The sequence below is a fragment of the Podarcis melisellensis genome (genome assembly GCF_964234715.1).
Source record: "Podarcis melisellensis genome assembly, chromosome: 14".
Lineage (NCBI taxonomy): Eukaryota > Metazoa > Chordata > Lepidosauria > Squamata > Lacertidae > Podarcis > Podarcis melisellensis.
This window is the reverse complement of record NC_138546.1, coordinates 20436240-20461821: the sequence shown is the minus strand read 5'-3', so window position 1 is coordinate 20461821 and position 25582 is coordinate 20436240. Positions and strand designations below refer to the sequence as shown.

The 25582-nt window shown below is 42.8% G+C and overlaps 1 protein-coding gene across 33 annotated transcripts in view; it reads right to left on the bottom strand.

Annotated features, from left to right (window-relative positions):
• The window catches only part of RBFOX1 (RNA binding fox-1 homolog 1), a 1444762-nt gene that overhangs the window by 316289 nt on the left and 1102891 nt on the right, over window positions 1-25582 (bottom strand). The window contains exon 1 of one of the 33 annotated variants that reach the window (XM_081887422.1): window positions 22033-22765. The exons of 29 other annotated variants lie outside the window; for them this stretch is intronic. In XM_081887422.1, coding sequence (XP_081743548.1) covers window positions 22033-22176 — 144 coding nt within the window. In that variant the 5' untranslated portion in view covers window positions 22177-22765. Of the gene's footprint in view, window positions 1-22032; window positions 22766-25582 lie in introns of those variants that run through there. 3 more of the 33 variants (XM_081887415.1, XM_081887413.1, XM_081887408.1) reach the window with 3 other exon arrangements.

The following is a 25582-nucleotide window of genomic DNA, read 5'->3' as shown; positions in this document are numbered from 1 at the left end:
AACAGGTTTGCAAAAATGCATATATTGGTAAAGGAATTGCACACCAAGATGCATACATCAGAAGAAATCAGCACAAAAAGGCATGCAAATTTTAATGCAGAGTATTAAAAAGAAAGAAGGAAAGAAAAATCAATTGGTACAGAAACAGAGTGAATTTAAGATTGGAAAAATGAGAAGCCAAGAGAAACCAAAATAGCCATATTTGTCCATTCCTAACACACTCATTGCTGCATGCTGGCTGCTTTCCATTGTATGTTCAGAAAATGTTGCACCATTTCAAAGCAGCCTAAGAATACAGCACATTTTGCTTAATCTCACAAATGCTGTCTCCCTCCCTCTCTTTCCCCAAAGACCAAAACCAAACATTTGTTTAGCCACACAAATGGATATGTACAAAATTCAGAGGTCTTTGATTGCATAATGCACCTTTACAAAAGAGCATAATACGGGATCAGCTTGTATCTGTGTCTTCTTGTCTGAGGAGTAGATTGGTTAATAACCCATCAAGGCTGTATGTAAACCAATCAACCAACAGAACAATGGTGCAGATGTTGACTGGTGCCCAGCACATCATAGACATAATTAAACACAATGAGGCATTTCCCCATCCAAATAAGAGAGGTCAAATGTGGTTTGAAGAAAAGTACAATCGTAACACAAAGCCTCATTTACTGGACACCTGCCTGGTGATATATATACTGTTTGTCCTGTGATGAAAACATGAATTTTCATTTTCTTATCTGAATTCAGCTATCATCACCAAGCGTGAAGGGGGGAGTCCACACCCCAAGCAAATGTATTCTTCACATTACCATATATCTTCTCACTGCTGCTGAACACCACATTTGCTAGCTCCATAAAAAATACAAGGCAATCAAATTTCCGAGCCATATAGAAAATCTGGATATTTCTGCCTTTCTCTGCAGTTTAAACCAGTGAACACAAACGCAATCTACATTGTCTAATAAAGGCTTTAAAATGCTACACGATGTTGCCATATTCCTTGCAATGTAATCTCATCACCTGGAAATGAAAGTGATATATTAAAAATAATATAAAAAGGAAATATGTATGAAATATATATTTGCATCTAAATAAATATGGACTTCCATATGTAATATTTATTTTTATTTCTAAAATTTCTATCCCAGCCTTCCTACAAGATAGTCCAAGGTAGCTGTTGTATGTTACTCTGTGGGTTAATTTTCGGTATGACACATGTATACTTACTTATTTATAGTTTACATGTTTGCGCCCTGATAGGCAAATAAAGAGGCAGACACATAAGCTGGGGTAGAAGAAGAAGAGTTTGGATTTTGGATAAAGAGTGCTTTATCACTACCCTGAGGAGTCTCAAAGCAACTAACATTCTCCTTTCCCTTCCTCCCCCACAACAAACACCCTGTGAGGTGAGTGGGGCTGAGAGACTTCAAAGAAGTGTGCCGAGCCCAAGGTCACCCAGCAGCTGCATGTGGAGGAGCAGGGAAGCGAACCCAGTTCACCAGGTTACGAGTTCACTGCTCTTAACCACTACACCACACTGGCTCACTGGGCCACTTTTATTTAGTTCAGGCTTCCTCAGCCTCGGCCCTCCAGATGTTTTGAGACTACAATTCCCATCATCCCTGACCACTGGTCCTGCTAGCTAGGGATCATGGGAGCTGTGGGCCAAAAACATCTGGAGGGCCGAGTTTGAGGAAGCCGGATTTAGATCTTAAATTAAAATCAGCATAGGGAGATGTTTAAAGGGCAGGAGCTAACTTAACTGTATAAATATAACCTTTGGGAATCCTCGTGTGCCCCAATTCCTCAGCCACACCCTGAAGGTGAGAAGGGAGGCCTTTCTTCTCTGTAGCAGAAGGGGCTGCAGCTCAGTAGTAGATAATTTGCTTTGCATGCAGGAGGTGCCAGGTTCAATCCTCAGCATCTCCTTGTAGGGCTGGGACAGACCCCTGTCTGAAACACTGGACAGCCACTGCCACAGCAATGTAGGCAATAATGACAAATGATCTGACTTGGTATAAGACAGCTTCCTATGGTCCTGTGCTGGATTTTCTGAATAGATTGGTTAATAACCCATCAAAGCTGTATGCAAACCAATCAACGAAGAAGAAGAAGAAGAAGAAGAAGAAGAAGAAGAAGAAGAAGAAGAAGAAGAAGAAGAAGAAGAAGAATTTGGATTTGCTATCCTGCTTTATCACTACCCGAAGGAGTAGTGGCCAACATTCTCCTTTCCCTTCCTCCCCCACAACAAACACTCTGTGAGGTGAGTGGAGTTGAGAGACTTCAGAGAAGTGCGACTAGCCCAAGGTCACCCAGCAGCTGCATGTGGAGGAGCTGAGACGCGAACCTGGTCCCCCAGATTACGAGTCTATCACTCTTAACCACTACACCACACTGGCTCTTCAGCAATCACACATAGTTGCCTGACATAAGGGTGACAACCATGGCCACTTTCACCACCTGCCTTATTCACATTGGGCTCATCCCAAATACAAGTGGGGAAGGGCTGTAGCTCAGAGGTGGAGAATGTGCTTTGCATGCAGAGGGTACCAGGTTCATTCCTCAGCATCCCCAGGTGGGACTAGTAGAGAGCCTGTCCAAAAACCCAGAGAGATGCTACCAGTCAGCATAGACAATATTGATAAAGATCTGATCCAGTATAAGGCAGCTTTCTGCATTCCTAATCAGTTGATAACCTGGAGCCAGTTTTGGTTTCATCTCATAGTCCAGTGCAGCTTCCAGACACCAGAAAACAGACTCCAGTCTTCAAATGGTGCCTGCCCATGTTGTCTTGTTGCTCAGAGAAAAGGCTGAAATAGTCAGAGAAAGCATGGAACCTCTCTTTGAAATCCTTCTCTCTCTCTCTCTCTCTCTCTCTCTCTCTCTCTCTCTCTCTCTCTCTCTCTCTTTTGCAGGGGTAGGGTGAGGTGTCAGAGAACACCCAGTCCTAATTCCATCATTGGCAAGAGTGGTGTTTGATTCTTGACTGACTGCACACACATTTTCTAGAGGAGTAGGTCAGGAGGATTCCAGAGCCACCCAAAACCCAGTTGTAAGACTTGTGCCATTAGTAATACAACCACTGATAATCAGATGCACCAGCAGTGAAAAACCTCCCTCAGGCTCATGAAATTAACACCTGGGATAGTTAATAAAAGACGAGGGAGTCAGAGGGTTGTCAAGGATTTTTTTGCAAATAAAAAAAGCATTACCCTAATTTTAACATGTGCATTATGCTAAAAACGGGTGCCCCAGTGAGTGTTATGGCATTTTTATCTTAGCTAAAAGACACAATTACTTTGTTTACTGCAAACGTACATTTTCTCAGCGCATCCCCCCCCCATGGCTTATGCGTTAAGGCAAAGGGAGTCGCAGCCTAATACAATCTGCATCTATTTATGCTAATAACCCCCCCACCCCTGTTTTCCTCCCACCCCCACCATGCCAGCCTATTTCCATCGACAACACCGTAAAGCAGGAACATCAAATCGAAAACTAATGGAAGCATTGCACCAGTGTGAAGAAAGCCAATCAACCTTAAAACAGCTGAGATAGATCTCATCCAGCAGTTCATTCATTCTTTATAGAATCACAATGAAAATATTCCTAGGTGAATCAGAGTTATATAAAGAAAGAAAATAATAATAACAATAACAACAATAATACTTGGTTTTTTCTGAAAGGTTGTAAAGCATTGGGTTCTTTTGATTTATGGAGGTAGCCAGCCAGCACATTAAGCAAAACAGCTCAGTGTGCCAAGGGGGCCCTTTTCTCCCACTCCAACCCACAACTCCCCCTGAAATTCCCTTTATTAACCCAAACCAGGCCCTGCCAGCGAGCAAAGAACCGGCAGCACAGGGTGTATAAATCATTAAAATTATGCTGTGAAATGGCTGAGGTTCCCTTTGCAAGCTGGGAGACCTTCTTGCACAACAGGAGCTCGAGGCCCTGGAATTGGCTGCTATGAAATGTAGTCCATCATTCTCGGAAGCTGGCAGATTTCCACTTTCCCCTCTCTTCCCGCCCCCACCCCAACCCCCCCAGCTCCTCTGACAGAAATGCAGGGCTCTTTCGACTATAGAAAGGAAGGCCGTATGACTTCTATCGTTTCATAGATGGGAACAGGGGCACTCTGGTGTGCTTTAACACCACTGTTCTTGTACACCAAGGATCACAGTGTTTCTCAGTGCCCTCACTTCCCCATTGCCAAAGGCCTTTCTCTGCTTTCTGGATGTCATTCATCTACCCTTCTGCAATAGTCAGTCCTGCAGTGCCTTCTGAATTCTGGTGTGCTGGTCAGCAAACCAGAACGGTGAGGGGGGGGGCATGTAAGCTATTTAGCTATTTACAGAACAATCCCATGCATGTCTATTCAGAAGTCAGTCCCACTGGTTACAACTGTGATTGGGGAACCTTTTTTTCAGCCCGAGGGTGACATTCCCTTCTGGGGGGGTGGATGCCAGGGGAGAGCAGAGCCAGAAGAAAAAGTGGGAAGAGCAAATAAATTTTAATTTTACCTTTTACAATAGGCTAGTTTCTACACCATGGGTAGGCAAACTAAAGCCAGGGGGTCGGATCCGGCCCAATCGCCTTCTAAATCTGGCCCACGGACAGTCTGGGAATCAGCATGCTTTTACATGAGTAGAATGTGTCCTTTTATTTAAAATGCATCTCTGGGCTATTTGTGGGGCATAGGAATTGGTTCATTTTTTCCCTTCAAAATATAGTCCGGCCCCCCACAAGATCTGAGGGACAGTGGACCGGCCCCCTGCTGAGAAAGTTTGCTGATCCCTGTTCTACACACACCCATCCTCCATCCGGATGCACAAAAGACATGACATGAATTCAGGGACACATTCCAGCCAGGCAAGCCCTCCTTGGGTAGGCAGTTTTGCAGGTAGGAACCCTGTGAACCCGCCTATTGCAGGCTGGATCGTCCTCCTGCCACTAAATTGGCCAATGGTAGCAGGAATTTAGGGGTGATGTGAAGCAAGGCCAGTAAGAATGTGACCTAGGAGGCCTGAGGCCCAGCTACAGAGGCCTGGAGAGTCGCATTCAGCCCTTGGGCCTGATTACAGCCCTAGATTACAACTTCAGGGTTGCCCCAAGACATTTTGCCAACTGAGGAGAAGATGGCGCTCTCCATTTCCATACAGAGAAGCTGATGGTGCTAGAATTTCAACACCGCTGATGGGATGGATTCCTCTACCACACCTGAGCACAGTAGGCTAATTTGTGAGGGGTGCAAGGCAGGTTGTATGGCACGCCGAGCTCTATTCTCCAACACTTCACCACTGCTTCCCTTCCACCCCCAGATTATGTGACCTACAGCAGCCACCTCACTTCACATAATGGTAGCGCCGGCCCCATACAGCTTTAATATCCCAATGGATCTGGTTGTCCTTATGATTACAGAGAAGTTAAGAGCAAACACCCATTAGTGGCAGCAGCCCAATACACTTTGATCTGTAAGTGGACATGAGCTGGCCCCCTCTGCACCTTCTACTAAGCTCAACACTTTGAAGAGCCTTGCTGGGCTATTCAGACACCAGTTCCTATCATGATCTACTTGCCTGCTCACTCCATGGTGGTTGGGTGACAAACCTGTATGTTAAGGAGGGCATTGGTTTTGTGTTAAAGCATTTACTTTGCATGAAGAGGGTCCCAGGTTCAATCCCTGGTGTCTGCAGGTAGGGCATCTGAAACCATGGAGAGCTGCTGCCAGACAGTGTATAGTGAGTTAGATGAACTAAGGCAAGGGTTATCAACCTTTCTGAAGTACAGTCATACCTCGGGTTACAGACGCTTCGGATTGCGTGATTTTGGGTTGTGCACTGCACCAAACCCGGAAGTACCGGAATGGGTTACTTCTGGGTTTCAGTGTTTGCGCATGGGCAGAAGCGCCAAATTGCAACCTGGACATGCGCAGACAGTGCTGCAGGTTGCGGACGCTGCGGGTTGTGAACATGCTTCCTGCACGGATCACGTTCGCAACCTGAGCATCCACTGTACTCATGGGCACCAAGCTGGCCACCCCCTGAACTAAGAGACTGATTCAATATGAGGCAGTTTCATAAGTTCTTGTTGGTCTTCCTTTTGTAGCATTGTTTGCTGCTCCAAGTCTGGTTTAATGAACCATAAGAAGGGCAAAGGCTAAGTTTCCCATCAACAGGTAGTTCTTTGCCTGCTCAGTCTTCTGTCCAATAGCTTACCATGTCACAGTCATCCCCACTGTGGTGAGATGTATTCTATTTAAATTATAGTCATCTGTCTTAAATTTGCCTCTATATGCATTAATTAGTATATGTAAATTTCATGCAAACTGGTGCCTTCTTTTGTGCTCCCCTCCCCCCGGTGATGCTTTCCTCTTTTTGGTGGTGCATGAGTGGCTATTCTGCATGTTGCACCCTGCAGCAGTATGCTTTGCCTTGCTGTATGGCAGGGTGAATGGAATCAGTGGAAGGGAATCCATATCCTAGTCCTTCATGCTATTTACAGTTGCATACTAGATTCAAAGTGCACCCGTCCTCCACTTGGACTTTTGATGCACAGATGCTTGGAGGAGGGAGCTGAACTCTGAAGAACAATGTATTAAAAGCTGCCCCCTTGAAGGATCCCCCTCAAGTAAATACAAAATAAGGATGGTGATTCACAAGGGTAGGTATTGGGGAAATCAGGGCAATTGGATTATATGTGATGAAGATCATTGCCTGAGCACCCTGACTCTCCTCTGTGTACGTATTGCTAAAGGCCATCTTCTGTCTGCCATATGCTTCTTTCACATGACACTCGCCTGTCCTGGAGTTGCTTTTGAAGCAAGTCTGTTAGTAAACCAACCATAACATCACCCTTAAAAAGAAAAGTGTGTTTAACAAAATGAATGAAGGCATCTGGTTGCTCTTACCACAGAATGCCTATGGTTAAAACCACATTTAGCACCATAGACTCTCTGGATAAGCATCCAACAATGGATAGGCACAATGGGTAGGCACAATTTTGCAAAACAATTTTGCCCCAATATGAAATGCATTTTAGTACACATTGTTTGGTTGGAGAACTGAATTGCAAAATTCATAGAAATGAGACTTCCTAGGGATGTATGTGTTTCAGTTTGCGTTTTGTTTTTGTATGTGTGAATTAGGTAGGTTTGCCTTTAAATATGAACTGGATCAAAATCCTCTCTTTCCCATTTATGGTGCATGCTTAATTCACTTATTTTGGGTCATTAACAAATGGTTTCCATTGAAAGATGCACCAACTCTCCCAAATCCAAGGACCTAGTGATATATTGAGAAGCTAGAACTGACTCCCTCCTTGTCCTTCTGCCATTTGGGTTCCAGCAGGCTTTTGGGGAACTGACTGCTTTTAATGAAAGGGCTGGTGCCATGCTGGTATTATTATTATTATTATTATTATTATTATTATTATTATTATTAGTTTTAATAGATTTTATATATGCATACAATTGATAGAATTAAAGCTATATCAAAACTACTTGTTTTTAAATATTCCACCCCCACACATTTTTAGTGCTTCTAATTTTTATCCATAAACTGCCTTGAGTCCCATGGCAGGGGGGAGTTGGGATATAAACAAACAAACAAAGTCATTACCCCATTGTGACCTTTGGCCCTGAGATGGCACATTTAGCTTTCAGAATGAGTCCATGTGGCAGAGTTTAGGGCCCAGAGTCTTGGCAAAATTGAGATTATTTAGCTGCAAGAATATTTGATTGTGTTTAAATGTTTAGTTTCATACTGCATTGTTTTCTTGTTTGCCACCATGAGCTCCTCTGTAAAGAAGGGTGGGAGAGCAATCTAGAAAAAGGAAAAAAAAATGGACTATTTCAAGTTCCCTGCTTGATCAGAGTGTTCCAGTGCAGTTCTCTGCTTAAACAAGAACAAAACTCAAAAGTAACAGCAAAATTTAAAAACATGTATTCTGAGAGACAAGAAATCTAGAAATTCGCACACTTTTAGAAGTAAGATGTTTGAAATATGCATTCAAATGCAAATATTCAATAGAAGTTTTGCTTGATATTGCAGATTAATGTAGGAAACTGGCTGGAATGGATTTATGGGTGAATGCGTGCAAAAGTGACACAGTCTGGAAACAGATTGATTCACCATCCCTACACTTCTCTCTCACTCCCTCTCCCCACCACCTTATGTAACCAGAAAATGAAATCAGCACATTCTAGGCTGAGATCATCATGAAACAGCAGTTAGCATCAGGTGGTGCATAATTTTATTCCTGGTGAGCACCTTTGAGCAATTTGTGAATAGGAAGAAAACAATCTTTCTCTCCCACCTCACCTTATCAGGGGTTTTCTGTTCCTTGACTCATTCACAGTCCAAAAAACTTTAAGAACTGCCTTTTTAAGCACTTTCTTCTTAAACTTCTTAAACATGGCCCTTTGCGATTCGCCCCACCCCATAACCAGATTTTACCTTATTTATCTATTGAGGCACTTCTAACTCACTCTTCATTAAATTCAATCCCGGAGCAGGTTAAAAAAAAAATTAATACGAACACACAATTCATAATAAAACCAACACCTATCTATCTGTGAATCTATAAGGTAAAGATAAAAGACTCCTGACAGTTAAGTCCAGTCGCGAGCGACTCTGGGGTGGCAGCACTCATCTCGCTTTACTGGCTGAGGGAGCCGATGTTTGTCCGCAGACAGTTTCTGGGTCATGCGGCCAGCGAAACCAGAGCAGTGCACCGAAACGCCGTTTACCTTCCCACCCGAGTGGTACCTATTTATCTACTTGCACTTTGATGTGCTTTTGAACTGCTAGGTTGGCAGGATCTGGGACCGAGCAACGGGAGCTCATCCCGTTGCAGGGATTCGAACCGCCGACCTTCTGATTGGCAAGCCCTAGGCTTGGTGGTTTAGACCACAGCACCACCCACGTCAATCTATAACATAACATTAAAAAACCCAGCAAGTTAGCCAAAGGCCTAGACAAATATGCTTTTTTAAATGGTGCTGAAAACCCACCAGGGTCACTGAGAGTCAAACCTGAGAAGTGCATTCCACAATCATGGTGCTCAAGAATGATCTCTCATGGGTGCAGTGAATGCAGCACAGTAAAGAGGGTGTCCTTTCCCTACCTTGTGAGAGCTGCGCTGTTTGCCAATATTCCTTTGCTTGCACCTCTCCGTGAGCAGTCAGGATGGGAGCAACAATGCCACAAGTTGTTTACATGTGAAAATGTGTCTAAGACAATCATTTCCTGAAGCAAATGACATTAAGTTCTCAAGGCAAGTAGAATTTCTGGCCTTTTCTCCAGCAAATGGCTGTGTGTTGATATCCCAACTCTGAGACCACCTCTCTCCCCACACCCCTACTTTGCTTCCTTTCTTTGGCAATGGGATCCAGTAGCAGTAGCAGCAGTGAACAGCACCACTGGGTGGAAAGCTGTCTCTGCGTGAGTATGAAACAGAATAGCACGTAACAAAGCTTAAAAGGCAGGAAGGCAAAATAGCTTGGGTTGCTGTTGTGATAGCGCTGCCTGCTAGGATTGTGTAAGCAACCAGTGGAACTTTGCCTGAGGTTGCTGATGTCTGGGTGTCTTAGATACCCATTTGGTATTTTGCGGTTCCTCTCACCTTATTGCCATAGCAACCTCAAAGTGTCAGTGGGGTGATTTAGTTTGAATGCTGGACTGGGAGGGGGGTGGGGAGAGACCAGGGTTCAAATTCCCACTCAGACATAAAGCTTTCTGAGCCTCCAATCTCTGAGTCTAACCTACCTCACAGGGTAGCATAAAACATGGGGGGGGGGGAGGGAAACCACATACTTCTCAGAGGAAAGGTGGACTATAAATGTAACACATGACTAAATGAATAAAATAGGTAACTAAATGGCACTGAGAGTTTCAGTGACAACCTACGTTGGAGTTCCTGGCATGGGAACCAAAGAGCAGAAGGAGAGAGAAAGCTTTTGTGCCCTGCTTGGTGTGTGTGTGTGTGTGTGTGTGTGTGCGCGCGCACACACACACGCAGACTTCATGAGGCAACAGTACTAGGCCAAAATGCACAGGCCACCAATGGAAAATTGAAACCTTTCCGGTGAGCCACTTTGCTCTTTAAGCAGTCATGTAGCATAATAATAAAGATTAGGAGAACAGGCCTTGTATGCGTGTGCAGGTCCCTGTGCATTACGGAATAATGACATTCTGAGCGGAAATAAATGAAGGCCCCTGCAGTGCTATTCCATCAGCTTTGAAAAGTAAATAACTTCACTTCTGACGAGAGAGAGAGAGTTTTTCTTCTTCCTTGCTCCTCCTGCTACAGAGATTAATTGAGCTACACAGCCAAAGACAGGATTAGCACACGAGTTAGAGGAAGAAGGAAAACTTCAGAATGTCACACTCACCACAAATATTTAAAATCTACCTGTAAGTATAATAGCCACTTTCCAACATTCTCTTGGTTTACCCCCATGCAGTTGCTATAATCTCTCTCTCTCTCTCTCTCTCTCTCTCTCTCTCTCTCTCTCTCTATCTCTCTCTCTCTCTCTCTGTGTGTGTGTGTTTGTGTGTGTATTATGGAAGGATGGAAAAATTCAGTTCACCACACCTTTAAAGATGAATCTCCTTAATTTGCACTTCCTGAAACAATATAGTAACTGAAAGCATGGCCATCGTTTGACATTTGCATTTCCCTGAATTTTGTAGTGCAGTTTTCCGGTCATGTAATGCGTACAAAAATGCTATGGTAGGGTGAAAGTGCAAGGGGGAAGGCAACAACTAGTGGAAATAATATTATAATGCAAAAAATTGCCATGCGAAAATGAGTATATGGAGGGGGATGCATACAAAACTTTCAAGATTTTGCACTAAAATGCTGGTGAATTTCCATGAGGACTTTCTAAAATATTTTTTTAAAAAAACACCACATAATGATGTGGAAATGTGGAGAACTGAATGCAAGCAGCAGAAAAATAAGAAGGTGGGAGAAGCTGAAGTTAACAGATTCGCCAACTGTTTGTGTGGCTTAGTGTCTCTGCGCTGGGGGGGGGGGGGAATCACGATTGCACTTGCTTGTTCAATAGCTCTGACTTTCTATACACTGTTTTTAGGATTGCAGATTAAAAGTTCCATTAGTGATGAAGCTTGAAGATGGGATTTCATGGATCACAGCATTGGCACTTAGCCAGCACTGGAATGTTTTCAAGGGTTGGTATGGATGGGCATCTGCAAAGGGCCTCTACTGGGTGCACTATGAGTTCTAGGTTACAGCTGCAATGACTGGCAGCAACTCTTCAGCTCTGCAGCCAAGTGACACGAGCCCCCTGGACCTGTTGCAGGAAGGAGGAGGACCTGTCATATGGGAACAGAGTTGTTTGTATCTAGTCATCAGACCACCCTGATTTTAATTTATAAGTAGAAAAGAAAGCTGGTCCAACTAGCTTGGTATTATTTATGACGAAGATGCTAGGGATTGAACCTTGGACTCTCTGCATGTAAAGTAGATGCTCCACCCCTGGGGTATGGCCCTTCCTCATGGGGAAGAAATGGCAAGGATTTATCAGATTAAGAGGGTGATTCAGAACACACTGGAAGATTCAGGTCTGATGAAGAAAGGCACTTTTTCACACAACAGTGCATAGTTTAACTATGGAATTTTCTCAAATAAGAGGTAGTGGTGGCCAGCAACATGAATGGCTTTAAAAGAAAATTTATGAAGTACAGTGGTTCCTCGGGTTGCATACGCTTCAGGTTACATATGCTTCAGGTTACAGACTCCGCTAACCCACAAATAGTATCTCGGGTTAAGAATTTTGCTTCAGGATAAGAAAAGAAATCGTGCTCCGGCGGCAGCAGGAGGACCCATTAGCTAAAGTGGTGCTTCAGGTTAAGAACAGTTTCAGGTTAAGAACGGACCTCCAGAACGAATTAAGTACTTAACCCGAGGTACCACTGTATAAGGCTATCAGTGGCTGCAAATCAATATGACTATGTTTCCCCTCCACAATCTGAAGCAGTGCACCTCTGAATACTAGTTCCTGGGAATCACAAGTGAGGAGAGCACTGTGTACTCAGGTCCTGCTTATGGGCTTTCTGGTCGACTGCTACAAAAACAGGTTAGCCTTTGGCCTGATTCAGCAGGGCTCTTCCTATGGCCTTAACAATTCTGATTTGAATCTGGTTGAAAATCAATCACACAAATACCTGGAAGAAGTAATAGCCCACCAGCAGTAGGACGCCTTTGTATGTCCACTAACACCATTATGACTCTGAACATATACACACGTCTTTAGCTGTAGCAGCTCTGGATGCTTGGCTTCCTTCTGTTATCTGATTCAAAATGCAAAGAATGCCCCTAACAAGAAGGAACTCCAAATAGCCCTTTTCTTGCAATTCAGAAGCACTACTACCTTTTTTTTTTTTTTACAATTTAGACACACTAATAGTTCGTCATGCAATTCAAAATCACTCCCTCTTTAAGAATACTAGGCCACTAAGATGAAACAATCTACTCCTTCAGAGGGCTCCTTAAACAAAACAAAACAGAATGGAAAGGCGGCGGCTCGTTCAGCATCCATGGCCACACAAAAGGGCAACATCTTTTCTACTGCCAGTAAGGCACATTATTCTGTAAATACCATTGAAGAACAGGCGCCTGCAGGAAACCAAAGTGGTGAATAAGAGGAGGAAGCCAAAACCCCAAGCTCTTAAGATGTTGAAGAGCTGAATTAAAGCAAGGGGGCAATTGGTAATTCTTTTTCATACACTGACCTGCCTCTCATTTTCCAAAGCATGTTGCAAACTTCTTTAACTGATATTATATTCTTAGCATTATTATTACCACCTGCCCTCCTCTCCTTTCCAATCCTGGCATTTAGAAGAAAGGAGACACTTCACTAAAATGTTTTCATGCTATTGTGGCTGAGAAGTGACCCTGTTTGACATCGCTGTAGTCAAAATGTCCTAGGTAGCTATTATTCAGAGTGAGAAACACACAGTGCTTGATCTCTTAAACAGCCACTTCACATTAGGCTGCTCATAGGAGAGTGAGAGGGTGGGGAAGGGAAGGGGGGGAGCTCAAATGGTTCAAGAATGAACTCCAGAAGACATTTAATAATATATAGTTAACACCCAATTTTACGTTTTACTTCAGAGGAAGACCTGAAGGTTTATCTACAAATATAAAGCAACCTGGTTCCTGTTAATTAAAAGAAACAGGAGATCACTCTTTAAGGGCTTGTCCACACTTCTGCTTGTCCCATGCCTAGAATGGCCAGGTCTGAGCAGTTTTTCCGCTTGACCCAGGCTTTTTACGTGTAAATCCCAAGTGGTTTTCTCCATGAAGTTGCCCAACTCTCTTTTAAATCCACCCAAGTGGGTGGCCATCACTGCCTTCTCTAGGGGTGAGTTCCATAGTTGAACTGTATGTTGTGTGAAAAAGTAACTTTTGAATAACATTGCATTATTTAGGGGCAGATAAAGAAGAGCAGGCGTAAGGTCCAAACACATGAACAAGGGAATAAAAACATAAAAAAGAGCCTTGCTCGGCATATCTAGTCCTGTATCCTCTTCTAAGAATGGCCAGCCTGATGCCTAGGGGAAGCTGGAATGCAGGACCCATCGAAGAATAATAGAACTGTAGAGATAGAAGGGACCCCAGTAGTCATTTGTTGCATGCAGCAACTTTTTGGTTCTACTGCATTCTGTCCAAACACTATGCTATCTGTCTCGCACTCCATTTGGGAGAAGTTACATAAATTTAAAGGGACGCAGGTGGTGCTGTGGGTTAAACCACAGAGCCTAGGACTTGCCGATCAGAAGGTTGGTGGTTCGAATCCCCGCAATGGGGTGAGCTCCTGTTGTTTGGTCCCTGCTCCTGCCAACCTAGCAGTTCGAAAGCAAGTCAAAGTGCAAGTAGATAAATAGGTACCGCTGCGGCAGGAAGGTAAATGGCGTTTCCGTGCACTGCTCTGGTTTCGCCAGAAGCGGCTAAGTCATGCTGGCCACATGACCCGGAAGCTGTACGCCAGCTTGTAGGGATCAGATGGGATTACCATGAGGAATTATAAAATATACATCATTGTGTTGACTGGGTTTGATATATTGACGATAATTTCTGATTAAATCCCACAAGATTCTACATTCATGCCCTTTTGCCTCTACTGCCCATTTCTCTTGTCATGTACACTGCCAGTTGCTACGCCAGGCAGGCATCCTGGGCCATAAAGATAGTGGGCAAGTTTCTTTGAAGTAGTTTTCTTTTATATTTATCTTAGGATGTTAATCTTAGGGCCTGGAAATAGTTTCACAGGAAGGCGATAAAGATGCCTAACTCCTTGCCATCCTTCCATCCTCTCTTGTTTACTCCTGTTTGTGATCTCCGGAGTTTCTCTAGTCTTCTTTTATTTACTCTCAGATTATGTATGCATGCTCAGAGTAGTAGTCTTTGTAGTTAAAATAATTTCTTTTGATCTAACTTTGTCCCCACGTGGGTTTGTGGAATGATCAGAAGAAATCTGATTGGTTCTCACGAACACTCTGTAAAAAGTTCTTTTGTGAATAAAACGGCCTGGACCGGGGGCTGCGGAGATCGGACGGACAGGCACAGAGAGAGACATAATTATACGCACCCTTCCCAGAGTCTTGCTGGTTCAAGTCTCTGTGTGTATTCTTATTAATCAGAGTTCAATCCTTCCTTTACTTTGCGAATGCAACACCAGCTTCCTCGGTCAATAAAGCGAGATGAGCACCGCAACCCCAGAGTCGGTCATGACTGGACCTAATGGTCAGGGGTCCCTTTACCTTTACATAAATTTCACAATTTGGTTGGATTTAAAAGAGGGTTGGATAACTTCATGGAGGATAAGACTATTAATTGCTACTAGCCATAATGGCTATGCTCTGCCTCCATGGTCAGAGGCAGTAATGCTTCTGAATACTGTACCAGCTGCTGAAAATCATGGAAGGGGAGAGTGCTCTTCTGCTCGTGTCTTGCTTGCAGGCTTCCCGTGGTCATGAGGTTGGTCAATGTGATAAGAGGGTGTTGGACAAGATGGACCATTGGCCTGATCCAGCAGGACTCTTCTTCTGTCCTTACTTTTTGTCAAAATGACAGACTGAATTCAAATACTAATAAATCCACTCCCTTAAATTATTTATGCAACAGAATCAGCTTTCAACCTCTCTCTTCACCCACCATTGACAGAACCAATGCAGGGCTCCAGCTCAGTGGCTGTACATTTCATGTCAAAGGGCTTGGGTTCAAATCCCAGAATCCCTTAAGGCTGGGAAAAGCCCCTGGAGAAATTATTGGGTGTAGGTACAAAGAACAATGACTTAGCATAGTAAAAATCAGTTTCACATGTTGTAGGCTTATTGATTCCAATAAAAAGGTGCTTACAATCTTGTGAAATATCAGTTTAGAGATGCACCCATGACACACATTTTGCCTGCGAGCTACCAATTCCAGTCTCTGACATTTTACTTTTAAAATGTATTTGGGTAGCAGAGCTGCCCTGCCTGGCATCTTGGAAACCCACTGTCAGGCAGAGTAGTGGACAAAACCTATCAATTGCCTGACTCAGTAAAGTCTGTTGTCCAAGTACTCACTGCCCATGGGCAACTTCAAGGTTTCTGAGGTGTCCCTCCTTAAGGCTCTTGTTCTTTTAACTGGATTTTGACTGGACAGATTTTCAAAGAGAGGACTGTCCCCCCGTAAAGCAGGACCCATGGCCACCATTTCATGCAGGTGTGGTGGCTCTGGCTGTCATTCGCTCTGGTCCCACCTACACTTGGGTCTGCCTGCCTCCCAACTCACCAGTCCTAATGAAGCATGTTGGAGAATTCTGACTGAAATGGGAGTGGAAATGACCATTTGCACAGAATGGAAATGAATCCAACAAATGCAATTGGCATTCACTGTTGTTGTTGCTTTCCCCCTCTGCAAATGATACATAATTGTTTATGGTTCTTCACCGCCCCCTCATATGCATTGTATTTCCTTTGCATTGAAATGAATGGCCTTTGCATCAAAATGAATAGGAGGGGGAAACCATAATTAAGTAAAGCTTTGCTACAGCAGACAGCGAGATGAATAATGTAGTTTTCCGCAGAAGATAAACTGTAATGGAATGGAAACAGGGCTGCATGCGGAATGGAAAATGATGCCTTCTTACACCCCTAGTTCTAATGGGCAGCAGTCACCACTGCTCAGTGTAAAACAGTGTCATAGGCTCAAACAAGACAGATTTCCCCCCTGTTGGGATGTGCACCAACCTCCCCCACCTCTCCAACACACACACACACACACACACACACAATCATGCTTTTCTCAAGCTGATTATTTAAATATAGCCAGCCATGTACATTGCACTTTCCTAAGCAACATAAACAAAAGAAGGGTATTTCCCCCAAATAACTAACAAGCTAACAGCTGGTCTAGATACCACTTGAATTGTGTGGTTTACAGCTGGGGAAGGGCTGTAGGTCAATGGCAGAGCATTTGCTTTGCATGTAGAAGGTTCCGGTTTCAATGCAAGCATCTCCTGGTAGGGCTGAGAGAGAGCCCTCTCTGAAATCCTAGATAGCTACTGCCAGTCAGTGTAGACCAGGAGTGGGGAATAGTTGACCATTCAGATGTTGCTGAACTACAGCTCCCATCAGCCCTAGCTAGCTTGGTCAGGGATGGCAGGAGCTGTGGTTGTCTCCATCCAGAAACCCTGGAGAGCCACTGCTAGTCATGTAGACAATAGGAAGCAAGATGGGCCATGGGTCTGACTGAGGAAGGTTCCTAAGATGAGCACTGCTGTTTTAGCAATGAGGAGAGCAGCCTTCCTCAGTCTGGTGCCCACTTGCTGGCCTGGCTGGCTGGGGCTCATGGGAGTTGCAGTGCAAGAACAGTTGGAGAAAGATGCACTATGACATTAGAGGTCTGTATAACATTGTGCATTCAACAACAGCAGCAGCAACAACAACAAGCTAGCTAGCTGTCAGGGTTATTTCATTGAACTACCGTAGTTAAAAAAGAAACAAAGTTATCCAGGATGAAAACTGTTGTCTTGAGCCACTCTCTGCCCTGCAAACTACTTTCTAGTTAAAGACAAAGCAGGCTGATATTGAAGTTTCAGTTCAATTGCTTTCGATCGGCTGGTGTCCGGCATGAGAAATGGCTCCATTTAAGAGGAATTACCCTTTGTACAAATCACTTCACTATTTAAAACAAACCACATGTATCATCATTAAGTGAGAGAAAATTTACCAATCTTTTGGTATCGACAACACCATGGCTGTGTTGTGAGATAGCATTGCATATGGCATTGCAACTGTCGACTTTGCAACTCCATATGGGGGGACTGTGGCCAAGCAGCAAAGTTTGTTGCCTGGTATAGGAGGTTTTCCTGGCTGTGCTCAGATGAACCCCTCTCATGAGGGATTGGGCTGCAAGGCAGCTGTGTGGGGTGGGGGGGCCACTCTCAATATCGCAGTCTAAGCCCTAGCTATATGATTTGGTTTAGTTTGTTTGCTTTCTGAAGTCAGATCAATATAGGATGTCAAAATCACCTCAAAGGATATCTAGTGCTGCTAAAATCTTTCTTCCAAACACCACTGGTCAAACTAGTGTCTGATTTTAAGGCAGGGTGGGGAGGGGATCTGGGGGCCTCCAGATTCTGTTGTCCTCCAGTTCCCACCAGCCCCTTCCAGAATGGCTAAAAGTCAAGGATGATTGGAGTTGTAGTCCAGGAGGCCATAAGCTCCACACTCCTTATTAGAAAAAAATTCTATGGAGCTGGCATATTTGGATTTTATTCATGTGCTGCAGAGGTTAGAGGTGGTAGGATAAGGGACGCCTAGATACGTCTATGTTGAGTTTTACAAATGTTAGTTACCGTCTTCATAAGCCAAGATTGATCGCTAACCCATTTTCACCACATCTACTTTTACAGAACATGGGATATTCTCTGATCAGATCCTAAAGCTGAAGGCCAAAGCTGCAATCCTATGTGTGCTTATTCAGCAACAAGTCCCATTTGAAATTAGCATTGAGTTGCTGGATGGTAAACATTTGTAGGATCTGGCTGCAAATTTGGTACTAGGCTTGGTAAAATGGTTGACAAGACATCTAAAGGGTTTTGAACAGCTCCTCTTGATGGATGCCAGCACCAACTTTTGACTCCCCCCTTTCTGCCTTTTAATGAACACATGACTTGCTGTTCATCTATAATATAGACAAGGCATAAAGGCCAGGCTTCCAAATTTAACCATTTCATCAGTCAAGCTTCCCAGTGCATTTGTATAATAAACTGCTGTGTGCTATTTAAAGTTCTCTTTTGTACAAGGACACATTTGCATGCTCTGAAGGATTTCTTAGCAGCATTTGTAAAGCATAGCTTGTCATTAGTGTGGAAAAGGCTGCTTTGTTGACACCATTTAAAAGTATTTCAGTGAATGCAAAGAGAACTTATAAACCTCACAGGTTCAGTTCAATAAGCAATAAATTACAATGGTAAAGCGTAGCACACAGAGACAAATTTCCCAAAATGAACTAAATCACCTATTTCTCCACCTAGGAATGGAGGGGGAAATCAGTTCAGTCCACATTTAAAGGCAAGCCTCCCTAGTTCGCTGTTCCTGAAACAATATTTGAACTGAGAAGCAGCCATCCTCCAAAATTCGCACTACTCTGGGGTTTTGCAGTGCAGTTATCCACCCAAGTAATATGTACAAAAAATGCACGTACCAGGGTAAACTGTGTGTCAAAGAGCATATATAAATGAAAACAGCATGCAAAGATGGATCGTATTAGGCAAAAAGGTATGCAAAAAATCTGTATATTAGGAGAAATTTGCACTAAAATGTTTAAGAATTTTCACGAGGACTTTCATAATAATAATACTGTTAACCATTCTCATAAAATGTACTGAACAAGGCTTTAGGTTACAAAAAAGGCAAACCTGAGAGAAACAGAAACTGTTAGATTAACCCGTCCCTACGACCTACCCTACAATTTTTGCATTTAAGGGGGGTCCACACTAAAAGCAGCTTCTTAATTGCTATAAAGTTGAAACCAAGACGCTTGTGTTATATCTACTCAACAATTTTCTGCATTGTGTGTGTGTGTGGATAACATGGAAGCAGTTTGGGGCAACAAACAATTGTAGGGGGATAGGAAGTAATTGTGACTTGAGCATTAGTTAAAGTAGATCACCACACAAGTAAAAGAACAAGTTAAGAGGACAGCAACCTATTCTCTGTGTTTCAAGAGAAGAATGTTAGCGACATCTAGTTAGTGATGTTATGTTTACCACTCAGACTTAATGCATATCAATAAAAACGGGGGAGGGTGTAGTAGGATCCAAATTTTCTGCTGTGAATTAGTTTGGCATTATGCATCCCCAAAGGACAGGGTTTTGTATTATGCAATTTATCCCCCCTCCCACCTAAAAAAGAAGGCTACCAAATCATAGCTGTGACAGGTGTAAAATTCTAGATAACTTATCATTACCTGATAAACAAAATGACAGTTAAGACAACACTTCATTAAATGCAATAGAAATTTCTGTAGTATTGCAAAACAAACAAACAAATTATCTGAACAAAATCCTAGGTTTTTTTCTATGCAGCTTCTACAGACCAAGCTGTACTCAAAGGGCGGGGTGACAGTAACAGACCTAGAAATGTATTTTTTTTTAATTAAATCTCCCCACCACATGTATCTTAAATGTAGAAATCCAATTCTACAAGGGAAACAAGAGGGAGACTACAGAGTGTTAATAGCATGAACCTCTGCAGCGGAACAGGCATCCGCAGAAAGGTTCAGGAAAAGCCTTCAAGATGCAACACTTTCCAAAGTGCACGATGGTGGCAACTCTCCTAATTTTGTCCAGGGCAGAGTGAGAGCCACCACTTTCAAGCATATCATTGTGGCAGCATCTATTTTCTTAAATCAGAAAGTATCTTCTATACAGAGGCTGAGATTGCACAATGCTATTGCAATTCTACATAGAGGAAAGAGATGATTCCTAGACCCCTACTGCTTCCCCCTCCCCTCATCCTCCAACCTCGCATTTATGTAATCTTTTAGCAGTTCCTTGTGTGCCCAGATTGACCTCTAACCTTAAGTCACATAAGCCCTTTCAAAAGCTACTTCCTTAATGTTAAAATGGTTGCCTTGAAAAGTTCAAGAAACAACTGGAGAAAATAGAACTTGCTTCTGCTGGTATAGTACAGCTATGCAGAAAGACAATGATCTTTTAAGGGTGATTCCCCAAGCATCTAATTTTTAAAAGGCACACAGAAGTAGCATTGAGACTTTAACTTAAAAACAAAGGAAAGATTTGGTAGGCTTACTGCTAATTTAAATTTCATGCAGATAAAGCCCTCCCACGTAACAACTATATTCTAATCTGTACACATGAACCTTTTAATATATAATTTGTTTGTCAATCCCAGAGCCAATTCCCACCGAGTGTCTGGATACGGAAGAGAGCTTTGGTTTCTTTTAAAATGTGAGGCTTTCGAGCAACTGCCCACGTCTTAAAAGGCACCAATGCTTGGATTCTGAATAATTTCATTAAAAAAAGAAAAAGAAGATAGATCCATTGCAAGAAATCAAGAATATATTAGAACATTGCTCTGTTTTTCCCCCCTAAAGAGAGACAAGGAAAGAAAGTTCCGTATTGCTTTGCACACATCTGTATGTGACATCTAAACTGCCGTAGCAGCTGAGTGTTAATAGATAAATGCTCCTGTACCGTACGCTTCAGCTGAGTTATAGTAAATGCAGAAAGGGGGGGGGAGGGGGGCAGATGACACTCTCAACAGAATAAATGCAATTACATTTGCATGACAATATATTTTAATCTTGCTCCTTTGCACCCAGTGCATATCCCCTCTGTAGTAGGAGGCTCAGTTTATTACCCACAAAACTGTACATTTATAATAAGAATTCTAAGCACAGACATGCCATTGTGAGATGCTGACACTTTGACGCTTGAACATTTGCCTGGGAGAAATATCCCCCCCAATTGATTTCAATGGATTTACTTTTAAGTAAGTGGACCCGGATGTCTTGCTATGCAGCCCTAATTTATTTTCCCTTCTGAAATTTCATGGAGAAAAGGCAACAAACCCCAAAACTTATTTGTAACACCAGTTGGGGGGAACCCCTAATATTAAGATGCTGAAAAATAATAATAATGGGGGAACCACTGATTTCTAAGGTGGAGGTAACTGCCTATGCCCTCCCCCCTCCCCATAGTAAACCCTCAATACGATGCCCATTGATAAATATCAAGATGCAAATCACAGATTTCCAAATGACCCATCAACTGATCTGGCAAACTTCTACCATCTATACTGCTCTTCCCCCCTACTTCAAATCCATTTATCCTCCACTGGCATCTAATTCCAATGAAGGACTCACATGGCAAATTGTGAGTTTAAACCAAATTTGCACCAGGACTGTACTTTGAAAAACAAATTTGATTCCCAGGAGCAAAAACTGGGAGGGGGAGAAGAAGGATTTTAAATAATAATAATAATAATAAACATAATTTTGTGTGGCTAAAATCTACCATCTATCTATATCTATCATCTATCTATCTATCTATCTATCTATCTATCTATCTATCTATCTATCATCTATCTATCATCTATCTAAACCTTGCATGCATATTGTTCCCAGAGCAAATACAAAACCAAAACCACAGAGGCGGGGGGGGGGCATCCTCAAAACTTCAGAATATTTGAGATCACATGCATTGAAGCTGTACCATTAAAGAAAACGGAGGCGCAGAGGCGACTTTCCCGTACGAATTAATTTCTTTTGCTTATTTGGATGCATTCGTACACAGGCAAACACACACAGACACATGAAAGAGACAATTACACATTCCATTCAGGCAGAAAGCTGTTTCCACTTCATGGGGTACAGACAATACAGTGACAAGAAGAGGGAATGACCAAACCCGGGTGAGAGTGGGGGGGGGGGGAGAAGCAAGGGTGGGGGACAGAGAGTTGGAAGAGACAAAAAAAAGTTGCTGCGACTTACCTGCTGTAAATACATAAAAGTCAAGGCACAGGACAGCTGGGGACACATGCCAACGTTCGGCAGCGCAACGCAGGTCGTCCCCGTCAGAGGATGCTGCATGTTGCTGCTCTGAACCCGACGTAGGACAAGTGAAGGGGGTTGCATACACGCACGTTGCTGCTGCCTCTCCGGTGCAAGCTTGGTTATTTATTTCTCTCTCTCTTCTCTCCCCCCCACCCCAAACCTGCCACCCCCAACACCACAACTGCCAGCACTCTCTCTCTCTCTCTCTTTCTCTCAGATGTGTGGGTTGTGTTTTTTTTTTTTGCTTTTGTTTTCTCTCTCTCAAAAAGACACACAACCTCTCAAAAACATCCCTTCTCAGGGTGTTTCTTATTCTCTCTCTCCCCCCTTCTTTTTAACAACGCAACCTTGCCAGCCTCCTCACCTCCAGCTCCCAGTGTTAAAGCCCCACTACGTTCAATTGTCAAGGCAAGGCCATTTGGTACAATTTTCGTTTGGGAGGGTAATCCCACCCAACGTTGCCAAACAACACCCCCCCCCCCAGCTCACTCAAACGAAACAAAAACAGAGAGGTGTGGGAAGGAGAGAAAAAAAAGGGGTGGTGGTGAGATTTAATAAGCAAAGGAGAGAAGGCAGCCGGCAGCTTCTAAGCTGAGCTGCTGAAACTCCCCCTCAGTGACAACCGCCGTTGGAAGGGTTTGTTCCACATTAAAAGCCTGGCTCCCTTGGAGAGAGAGAGAGAGAGAGAGAGAGAGAGAGAGAGAGAGAGAGAGACTCCTTCTGGTGTGGCTGATGCTACTCCGCTCCTCTCATTTGTCAAATGGGTCCTAACCAGGGCAGGGTCTCTGTACCACTCACCAAAAATTCAAATAACTGCATTTTAAAAATCCCTGGAGAGGATGCAGAAGGAGAGAGACAGGCATCATATACAGTCATGAGGTTTGGGCAATTAATGTCACTGCCCAGCTGGGATGAGAAAGGCTGTTATGATTCACCACAGACACCCCTCCTCTCCAGTGTTTATTTTTTTCTTTCTTCCTCAGGCCCCACACCTGACAATCAATTAGGGAATTCCCCCATCGAAGGAATAAGGCAAACAGAAAGAAAACAAAGTCTCTCTCTCTCTCTCTCTCTCTGTGTGCGCATTTAGAAAAACATGCATTAAAAGTATAGAAGCACAAAAGAAAGTTAAAATACTCTAGAAGATACACATGGCTTTGATCTGTGCCTATCTCTCTGGCCATCCTTTTCAAAACATGTACCATACACAGGGACACACAAACATACACCCCCATCACACACACAGATGGACTTTACATGCCTGACTTGAAAGGAAAGCTTGAACTCACATTTTATACTGAGTCCTATTGCACCAGAAGTACAATCTGATGTATGAAAGCCACAGGAGAGAGGGGGAAAGCATTTCTTATTCTTAATATTAATTCTAATTTTAAAACCGCTTGTTTAGATACCATGTAATGTTGAAAGTATATTTAAATTTCTAGAGCCTCCTTATCAAAATCACTCAGGGTGAGGTGAAATGAATATACGTATACCATATATCTAGGAAATAATATGTGTGCGCACACACATCTCCCAAATCTTTTTATTTTTATTTTCCATAATATACTTTGCACCTATCTCCCCTTCTGCATTTCACAAAAGCTTGTAAAATCATTAACTGCTGTGAAAAATTAGATTAGGAACCACAGCAGAATCTCGTGGAATAAAGATCATGGTGTGGCACAATCCTTTCCCTCCCTTTCTCTCCTGTCCTGGGAAGAAAACATCTCTCTCTCTCTCTCTCTCTGTGTGTATAGATAAAGATGATACAGATACAGATACAGATACAGATATAGATATATAATTTCATTTAAGATTATAAAACGTGTCAGAAGGACAATCCATTACAAGAGGCTATTCTGTCAGGTTACATGAACAAACAGCATTAGTCACTAGGGGGAATGTAATGTTTACTTTTTTACTTAAGAGAGAGTAATGTCCCTCATTGGAATTAGTATTCAACTGTCGCAAACTGTCTCCCCCCCCCCTTTTTATTTTATGGAGTAATAATTATTCATTAGTAGATCTAGTTAGTCTTCATGTAATAAAATCAGATGTGATCTGCAAATTAAATCATTTATGCTCAAAACTTGTCCTTGAGGTCAAATTTCTTTCCCCACCTCCCTTCCACATGTTACTAATATGTAACAAAAGATACTGGTGTTATTCAAAATGGAATTTGACAAATGCATTGAATTATTAATTCTTCCATAAAAAGGCTGAATCTCAGCAAATTACTCTTCAGGATTCCCCTCCATTTCCCTTCCCTCTCAAGGTTTCTTTCGAGAAGCAGAACTTTTCAAACATTCAGAGGGAACCCAACTTAAAAAAAAAAAAAATAAGAATAAGAAAAGAGAGGGGGGAAAGGCAGAATAGGCTACAATCTGTACCAAGTGAGGGAACATTTAGAGTTAGTGGGAAATATAATAATTTCACACAGAAATATATTCTGTGCCATTTCTTGTTGTTTTTATGTGGGTGTATTAAAAAAAAAATGGTGTTGGGAAGGTTGAAACTAAATTGAAAGCACATATTTCCCTTTAAATAAAGATTCATTTCTTTCCCAAGCTACTATTGAACTAAAATGCAAACAGATCACTAGAGAATTCCTGTGATTCAGGCAAACAGCTCTCAACTCGGAAGGTAATTAGCTGTTGCATTGTGAGACGTGCACACATTTGAAAAAGCTCCTTTAAGAGACAGAGAGAGAAAGAGAGAGAGAGAGAAATCTATAGCAATCTTACTGCAAGAACCCCACCCACAGGACTGAGACAAGGCCGGGTGTTACAACCAAAAATACACCTCTTCCCAAAGCAAGACACCCCTCTAACAAACCCGCGCCACCCAACACACACACCTATTAAATGGCTAAAAATAAGGAAAATGCTTGGACTTACAAAACAGGGCTTGCTTTCATGCGCAGGGAAAGTCCATGTATCATGAGCTTGAGGTTCTCGGATAGCACTCCTACACTGAAGAGCACAAATTAATTTATAACACAAAAAGGGGGAATAAAAAAGGGGGGAATAAAAGCCTACGCACACACAAGAAAGGAAGGAAGGAGGGTAAAAATAAAAGCTAACATAAAAATGAAGTCCCTTATAGCCACTTTCTCATATCCTCCCCCTTCTTCATTTTATCCCTTTGCCTTAAGCAGTCCCTTGTTCTGACAGGAATATCTCATGCTCCTCTCCCCTCTTTTTCCAGAACACTAAACATGTTATTCAGCAAATGCCCTGAGCTGATAGAAAGAAAGAGATTTCTTTCTTTCTTTCTTTCTTTCTTTCTTTCTTTCTTTCTTTCTTTCTTTCTTTCTTTCTCTCTCTCTCTCTCTCTCTCTCTCTCTCTCTCTCTCTCTCTCTTTATTCTTCAGCCGACTCACAGAAACACCCTGATAAATAAAACATGGCCCTCTAATAAGACCCTATCATAATGGGCAATGAAAAACAAATACGTTGCATAAGAGATGAACAAACCCATTTTC